Source organism: Pollachius pollachius (genome assembly GCF_949987615.1).
Source record: "Pollachius pollachius genome assembly, chromosome: 12".
In the NCBI taxonomy this organism is placed as follows: domain Eukaryota; kingdom Metazoa; phylum Chordata; class Actinopteri; order Gadiformes; family Gadidae; genus Pollachius; species Pollachius pollachius.
Genome location: NC_136945.1, coordinates 4929139 through 4937947, shown reverse-complemented (window position 1 = coordinate 4937947; position 8809 = coordinate 4929139). Strand labels below are relative to the sequence as shown.

Sequence of the window (8809 nt, the reverse complement as noted above, 5' to 3'; positions counted from 1 at the left end):
TTATTCCGAGATAATATAGATAATCGATTATATGGCAATTTCTTGTTGTCTATATCTATCCTACTTTAATCTGTAATATTTTCTTCTTGTGAATTCTGACATTGAACTCGATTGATCGCCTCCTCCTTGATTTGAGTGGACAAATCATGGGTGCTTTTTCTGTCCCCAGACGACGTATCCTAGTCAATACCGTGGTACATTTATCACAATGCAAGGCAAACAAATACCAAACAAAAAACGTTGAAACTGGTTGCAATTTACTTTCACATAAATGTTCATGGATATCTTTTGAACAGATACAACTTTATTCCAACAATGCAGAGTGTTTCTGGGCATTACATGGAGAACATCCATTATCAGGCCAATCACAATGAAGGGGGGGCAGCATTCCATTCTTATAAAATATAGAGCTTTAATTTATTAGTTGGCAACAACAATGGAAAAAGGGAGAGAAAGTAATTTACAATAACATCACCTTTTGTGCATTTAGGTTTTTTCCTTTGTTTCAGAAATTGTCCACTGATAATGAGAAAAATACTAAATAAAAAATAAAACACTCAAAAATTCAAAACACTTCTTGAAAAACACAGAAAAACTTTTTACAACCATTCCTTTATGTCTTTTTGTTATATTTACTTATTTGTGCTTATTATTTATTCATATATCTATTCATTTATCTGATATTTGTGCATTTCTGTTCGCTCCACCCTTTGCCTTGGTTCAGAAAAAAATAAGGAGTGCCTGTGATGTATTATGGGAGAGAACACACAGTCCCTTGTTTATAGTTTGTAATAATAAAGTTGCACAGGGATCCATTCACCAAGATGCTTCTATGTAGACTCTAACAGTGTTAGAGAGAAACCATACTGTGTTTATATAGTACTCTGCAGAACCCCAGCCCTCTCTTCTCATTAGGGGACCAAGTGACTCCAAAGAATTAGCTGTATGCACCTTAACACAATCTGTATAAACACACTTCACTTTAGGACAGAGGTATGTTTGTGATGAGACTCTTTAGTTTAAGCATTATTTCTCCACCATCTTGTGTTTTTTTTTTACCTTTTTTAACCTTTTCTCCTTTTTTCTGCACAACGGTGCTGACTTTTGACCATACTGTACACGTTAAGAAAATAACAGTAAAAGAGAGACATAACATAAGGACTCGTCAGAATTACAGTACAAATACAGGTTCATGCACACAATGAAAAGCCAGCTTCCCAATATTTTGGTTAGTGTCACACAACTTTGTTACAATGCTCTTTTTTGTGTGTTTGGGCATTTTTTTAAAATCTTTTTCTTCCAACGTATGAACATCAAAGGATGGAAATTGAAAAGTAAAGGAGAGCTGCTAAGTGCTCAGAGCTAACACCACCACCAGATGCGGGTCCGCTTTCATCCTTATCTAAATTGAAGTTTGTTTGGGTTTTATTTAAAATGCACCTTGCCAAGGTATTTCCTGCTTACCTTGGCCCCACCGGAACATGTTTATGAATGCAAAGGAACTGTAAATGGTCTGCTTCCTAATCCTCTGTTGGCTTGAAGTGTAATACCCTTTGTACAAATTTGTAGATGTAAATATGAAGCATGTATGTGACAAAGCTGAGAGCTGATTTATTAAAAAATGCAAGGCTGTCTGCAATTGTGATGTGTTTTTTTCGACATAGCCTAACTATCTTTTGAGCTAAAGAACAGTTTAATCTTGCAATTGAGATTGAAATGTTTATATCCAGTTCTAAATAGAAACAACAAATAAAGAGGAAGATGGCCGTAATCTATAAGAAGCCCAAAGATACGGAAACCTTTGGAGATGTTGCATTTATTTTTTCCCCCTCTTTTACCCGAAGAATCCCTTGCATATCCCCTTGTGCTAAAATAAAAAAAGTCTCAACTGTCACGACGTCGGGTCACACTAATTCCTGGAGTGTTTCGGATTATTCAGCACTGGCACAGAGTCAAAGACAATAAGGAGCCGGAGAGAAGGAGAGAGGGAGAGAGAGAGAGAGAGAGAGAGAGAGAGAGAGAGAGAGAGAGAGAGAGAGAGAGAGAGGGAGAGAGGGAGAGAGAGATAGAGAGAGAGAATTAGAGAGAGGGAGTGAGAAAGAGGGAGAGAGAGAGAGCTCCCAGCTGCCGACCCCAGACTCTCCAGGTTCAGTTCCCACAATACTTAGAGAATTCTCGTTGTCGTACACTCACAACGCTCCACAGACCAGACAGCCCATTTACAAGAAAAATGCCAACATCGTCCGTGATGTGAGTGAAGGCAGGGGATGTTTCGGATGACAGTAACAGCAACAATATAATTAACGTCAACAATAACAATAATATTTGCCCCCAATAGGTACTATACATAAAGAGCATGTATTTTTTTTTTTCGATAAGTACAAAGAAAATCCACAGAATGATACTATATACAACCTACAATAAATACTGTGTATCATATATCTTACTGTTGACGGGGATGCGTTGCGGTGGGATTCTATTCCTACGCTTCTTTTTCCTGTTTCTCTTTTTCTCCAGGTGTGTCGAGTTGATCTCTTATCTTTTCACGTTGCTAATGTCATAGAGTCTGTTGCTTTTATACAGGTTGGTTCGGGGTGGGGGTGGGGGTCAAGAGGGCGGGGATAGGTTGGGATTCACATGTAGGGAGGAGAAGGGAAAGGCCTCCTCATGTCTCCACCGGCCCGCCACCGTCCTCCTCCGCCTCCTCCTCCAGCCCCCCCCACGCCCGCTGGCCCTGGGCGCGGTGGTGCCGGCGATTACGAGGCTTCTTCTGCTCCGTGAGCTCCTTCAGGTCCTTGGCCTTGAGCGATCCCAGCAGCGGGTCCCCCAGCTGCCAGTAGTCCTGGCAGTACTGGTTGATCAGGCCCATCTCCGGCTGGCTCAGGATGGTCAGCAGGTCCTTGTACTGGCCCGCGTTGGGGCCCGCGTTGGGGCCCGCGTTGGGGCCCGCGTTGGGGGACATGAGCGCCGTCCCCATGGCGCCGCCCCCGCCCTCCACCAGGACATTGTTCACGGCCCGGCCCGACAGCACCACCAGCTGCATCTTCACCAGCGTGTGCTTGAAGTTCTTCTCGGTGGCCGTACACTGGTACATGCCCGAGTCGGACGGCTGCAGGGAGCGCAGCAGCAGGCCCTGCTCCGTCTTCAGGATCCTCCCGTCGGAGCGCATCTGGAGGGGTCGACGGCGGAGGACAGAGCAGGGGGTTGGGGGGGGGGGGGGGGGGGGAAAGAGAGGGGGGGGGGGGGGGATACAGCACCAGACAGGTTATTAGATACCGCAGCACCGGTGGGACCTGCCTTCCTTGGCCACTTTCTTTAACACGCAAACTATGAGACAATCCATTTCGTCCGAATCCAACCCTGAACACGGCCTCCTCTTTTTCCCCTCTTCTCGTTTCTTTTGTGCGTCCCTAAGCAGGATTGTGATAAGGTGAGGACAGATTTATGGTCAGAAGGAGACGTGCTACGTATCAACGCAGCCAAGCCCAGGACCGGCCCTCAGGGACTGAACAGTCAATAGGAGACAGGCTGCCATACACCACATAGATTTACTATGGAACGAGAATCAGCGCCTCAGGGTCATCCGGTTTATGAGATGCCTTTCTATGGGTGACTGTCCGTTTGGTGATGACAGGGAAGCTAAGGGCTGTGGATAAAAAGGTGTGTGGATTGAAAGCCTAAAGCACTAGTTGTTGTTCAGTGGTATAATGTATAATGATTAAACTTCTATCTCTGTAAGAGCACATAGGGAAAAACACCAATGGAAGGACAATGGAGTGAAGGTGTAGTTGAGATCTTAGAAACTACCCTGAACCCCAATTCAAAAGAGGAACTCTTGATACAACTCTGATGTAATATAAATAACCACCCCATAATATCAACCTCAAAGGGGCATGATTACACTTTAACAGACAATACCGGGCTGGGTGATCAAACCATCAAGCTCTTTCCAATGACATTTGTCAGTCATTTGTCAAATAGCTTAGTTTTACGGTTTCTGCCGAAGAGCTTAAGCAACAGCGCACCTGCCACGAATATAAACAACGGCAACACAGCGCTTTCATCTTTCGGTATCAATTTGCGTCGGTCAGTTCTGACTTTGTGAACAAAATAACAGTGACTCGCCGTACATGTACTTTACAAGATGTCTTTTCACAAAGGCCCAAGTGCTAAATTAGTATTGTTTGATAACCCAGATCAGTATCGTCCTTAAAAACGCACGGAGAACAGAGAATTCACATCCAGGACATCTGGAGCATGTAGGCGAGAGGGCCCCCCTGAAGGATCTCCATAGACTACATACATTGGGGAAGGGACCCAGAACTCAGGCTCACCTCTTTCCTTCGGTCGCTGTTGTCCCTCTGCAGGTGCCACTTGACCAGGGCGTGCGGGGAGCGTGCCTGGCACTCCAGGAAGGTGCTGCTGCCCTCCACCCCGTACTGCACCATCTCCAGCGTGTTCTTATTCACTGCAAAAAGGGCATGCAACGACGAAAAGAGTGAGGCGTTTTCATGGCAACCTTGCACTTTCATCGCAAAGTTGTGGCACAGTGTGCAAAGTCGCGTGTGCAACGTTTTGGCAACGGTCAAAACACTTTTTTGTCATCTTGTACAGGATGTACAGTTGCCTGTATGTTGCTAACAAAAGAGCAGGCTTTTTGTTATGCTGTAGTATTATTATCAGAACTCTGTTATGCTTTTTGTTATGGTGCGTTGTATTATTATCAGACGACTGTTATTCAGGCCACTCGGTTCATTGGTGTTACCGTTGGAGTTGAAGCCGCGACACTGGCGGATGGGGTTCCCGTACTTGACATCCTGCCGACGGCTCCGTCTGGAGGGGTCAGACCAGTGATGCCGAATAAGGAGAGAAAATATTATAAAGCAACCGCACGCCATTCAAAGCCATCCAGAAACACATGAAGCCATTCAACGAGCGATCCCATGGAATATTTCCCAGCAGGCCAGTTTCCTGTATGCATATATATATATATATATATATATATACAATCAAGTTATTTCTGAAGGTAAATGACTTCCCCTGCTGTTTAACCTTGTTAAATTCTACATTAAATCACACAATAATATTCGTTTTTTTCACATGCTCACATTGTATGTGCAATACAGCCCCCAGTCCAAACATGACACTAAAGACATTATGGGATGCCATTCCAACAGCGCAAACCGCCATTCCTAACAACAGACCGGCTTCCTTCCCTTTCAGGCCATGTCCAGCCACGTCAAATCCCCATCAAGACCATCAGGCAGACCAGAGGTCACGTCGTCGGGGTCCCGACGTGGGGTCGGCAGGTTAGCGATTTAGTCGGGGAGGCGGAGGGAGGGTATCGGGGTCGGGGCTGGTGTAGGGCGGGGCCATGCGTCTGGTGCCTACCTCTTCTGCGAGGCGGAGTAGCGGGAGCAGGACTTGCCGTCCCAGGCGCAGTAGGGGTCCCGGGCCAGGCAGCAGTCGGCACAGGCCTCCCCGTACACGTCGCAGCGATGCAGCGCCAGGTGGGTCACGCCCTCCACCGACGACACGTACAGCTGTTGCTGTTTGGGGGGAAAACACAGAAGATCAGGGGGGCGAGCGTGGAGAACAGCAGTGTGCTTGTGTTGGACATCCAATCTAAAATTCAAGATTTGGATGGTGTTCGGTAGGAGCTGCGAAGGCTAGCAGGAGGCTGTTTTACCGGCGGAGAAGAATAGCTCAAGGTGTCCTGCGGTGTTGGCAAGCTCAGTACTCAATTATATATATATATATATGTGTGGTTATGGGAAATGCAGACAATTGGAGGGACGGCGGTGTGATAAGCTGGATGTGAATGAGGTCAAATAATTGCACGGCTGGGGAGGGATATTGGAAGATGATTCCATTTGGAGGCTGATGTTTAGAACCCTCTGGCTGCGACTTTTCTGTCTGTCGTGTTTTATGATCTGCAATTGTAAATTCATCATCCTGACAGTCTGGCCCTCCCCCTCCTTCCATCTCTCTCATGATGTCACTGTCCTCGAGGAGAGCCAAGTGTTGTAATCAACAAGAGAGACAAGGAAACAACACCAACAACGATCATGTATTTTCCCATGTTCCCCTTCTGGCTCCCCCTCCCTACCCCTACACATGCATATGGTTCCCTGAGGGGCTCAGGGGGAGTGATGGCTTCTGCACCTGTACCGCTATAACCATCTCTTTCTCCCCCCCCCCCCCCCCCCCTGTAGCCCTGCTTTCTATCCCCGGCGAAGACAGGCAGACCTGTGGCTGCGGTCGGGGTAATGTGTTCAGCAGACAGGGCTTACCCTCTTGGATGATATCTTCATCGTAGTGATCGGCGTGGGGACCTTGAGACACAGAGAGAGAGAGAGAGGGAGAGAGAGAGTCATTGTGAGTGTAGAGAACTAATGGGAGGGAGAGAGGGGGAAAAAGGATTTCAGGGAAAGAAGAAGAAGAAAGACGACGGGGGGGGGGGGGTGCTGAAACGATCATTTGAAGTTCGAGAAAAATACTGAGACGGCAGAATGAAAGGAAAATGAAAAGTAGAGCACAGAGAGTGACCGTGAAAGAGAGGAAGAGAGAGAAAGTGAGAGAATGAGAGAGAGGGGGACAGAGAGAGAGACAGAGAGAGAGGGACAGAGACAGTGAGAGAAAGAAAGACTGAGAACCTACCTTAAACACCTCCACCTCCTCAAGGACCAGCTCCTCAGTCATCTGGTCGTCCCTGGGCAGGACTATCACCTTCTGAACCGTCCCCTTGTCTGTGGGTCACATTACACAACACCGTCAGCCATGCAAACACTCACACACACACACACGACTACCACTTTACACCCGCCTGCAACCCCGGAACCGGCTGCCAGCTAATCTGCGTCCTCCTGCATGCCTGCATGCCCTCATGCCTGCGCCCATCACCTCTCAGCGGCCTGTACAGTGGGTCTTATCCCTGTCAGGGGCCCCATCACCGGGGCCTCCTCGCTGTGGTCTCTGCCTCGCGCTCATGGCGCAGCTCGACAGCTTCGACACCTCGCGCCTCGCACAGGGGGGTCTCCGCATTAAACGCTGTCAGCGCCGTGACAAACCTCTCCCGTCACCTGCTCTCCGACCCCCTCCACCCACCCACCTCACGCCGTGACCCCTTCTGCAGGAACCCCTCTCTGGGCGGCTGGGGGCGGCAGAGGATCCCGTCGGCCACCTCTCCTTGAACCAAGGTTTTTTTCTGTTTGATGGCTGGGCCGCTTCGCTCTGCATTCCAGCGGGCGCGGGCCGGGGCGGGGGGGCTACCTGAGAGGTATTATGACTCGGGCCGCGTCCCCCCCCGCGCGCCGCTGAATGCCTGCCTCCGACAGCGCGCTGAATAGAAGAGACATTCCTCCGGCTGGGACGTGCCACGGACGCTCCTCAGCCACCACACACACACACACACACGCACACACACACACACACGCGCGCCCATTAGTCTCCCCCTCTACCACAACACCCCTCCGCACCCCCACCCGATTCACTGAGGGACAAAGGAGCAGGAGCAACAGGAGGGCCGGTGTGCTGTACGTGTGAGGCCTGCATGCTACAGAGAGGTTTGAAGCTTTAGGACAAACACGTCGTCTCTCTTGGCCCTTAGTGGGCAGGATTAAGGTGATGGATTGATGTTATCCCAACAAAACCACTTTCTGAAAAATACCCTCCCATCCGCCAACCCCCCCAAGCCTATCTCCCCCCTTTCTCTCTCAATCCTGCCCCCCTCCACCACAACCACCACCACCTCAGAAGTTTTGTACAAAGCAATGTTTAACTCAAGCTAATGGCCAGCAAAGCACCCAGTCCGTTTGATTGGTTGAACGAGCACGGACAAGCACGTCACGCAAGCCCGGGTTGAATCTCCTCCGGTCCCCACCGCCCACACACTCACCGGTTCCCAGGAAGAGCACCTCGTAGTTGCCGTCGGCCGCGGTCACCTGGTCCACGGTGATGGTGGTGAACTCGTAGTCCACGTTGGTGCGCACCACCAGGGGGCGCTTGTGGAGAGGGTACACGGCGTTGTACATGGTGGGGTGGTTCCTCATGAAGTTGATGACCTCGTCCGGGTAGTCCTTGGTGGACTTCATGTTGGGGGTGAACGTTCCTCCGGGGCACTGCAAGAACACAAGGGAATCGTAGGGGTCGGTGTCATTATTATTATTATTATCATCATCATCATCATCTTCACCATCATCATCATCGTCGTCATCATCATCGTATTTCATGGGCTATGAAAGAAAAATGTATATTTCTAAAACATCTACGTTTTATTGAGATGTTTTCATGTTGATCTTTAGCCATTTCTGCTTGTGTTTTGGTCAGATAGTTTGTAGCTTAGCGTCTGACTCCACGCAAGAATATTGCAGAGTAGCATGGGTTATGCTGGCCAGCGCTGGCGGTCATGTAGCTGGGTTGGCTTGGTCGGTTTGTTCCTGAGGGGTGAGGCCTACCGTGCCCGGCCGAGGGTAGGGGATCTTCCCGGTGTAGGCCACCCACTGGTAGTTGGGTCCCTCCTTGTGGGCGAAGGGTCCGTTGAAGACCATGCGGATGTCAGCCATGGAATAGACGCACACCGCCGAGCCTTTGAACACCGAGCTGGACAACACAGGGACAGAACTTTTTATACTACGATGACCGAGGCAGGATAATCCAGGGGTTAGTTTGAAACCCAACTAGCAAGAGGCCTTACCCCTCCCTTTATTTAGTCTGTTATAAATAAGATGAAACATAATATATGATAAAAAGCCAAGTTACTGAATAATGCTGAATAAGGAGTAAGTCATTTGTGAATAACTTTGGAACC

The 8809-nt window shown here is 48.7% G+C and overlaps 1 protein-coding gene across 2 annotated transcripts in view; it reads right to left on the bottom strand.

Annotated features, from left to right (window-relative positions):
• Window positions 1-328: 328 nt before the first annotated feature.
• LOC307083363 (semaphorin-3F-like) overlaps window positions 329-8809 on the bottom strand; it is a 63843-nt gene continuing 55362 nt past the window's right edge. For both annotated transcript variants that reach the window (XM_079747222.1, XM_079747223.1), the window contains 8 exons: window positions 8457-8601; window positions 7898-8120; window positions 6661-6749; window positions 6294-6335; window positions 5393-5549; window positions 4766-4849; window positions 4335-4468; window positions 329-3169 (listed from right to left, as the gene is read on the bottom strand). In XM_079747222.1, the coding sequence (XP_079603348.1) occupies window positions 2666-3169; window positions 4335-4468; window positions 4766-4849; window positions 5393-5549; window positions 6294-6335; window positions 6661-6749; window positions 7898-8120; window positions 8457-8601 (1378 nt within the window). In that variant the 3' untranslated portion in view covers window positions 329-2665. The remainder of the gene's footprint in view (window positions 3170-4334; window positions 4469-4765; window positions 4850-5392; window positions 5550-6293; window positions 6336-6660; window positions 6750-7897; window positions 8121-8456; window positions 8602-8809) is intronic.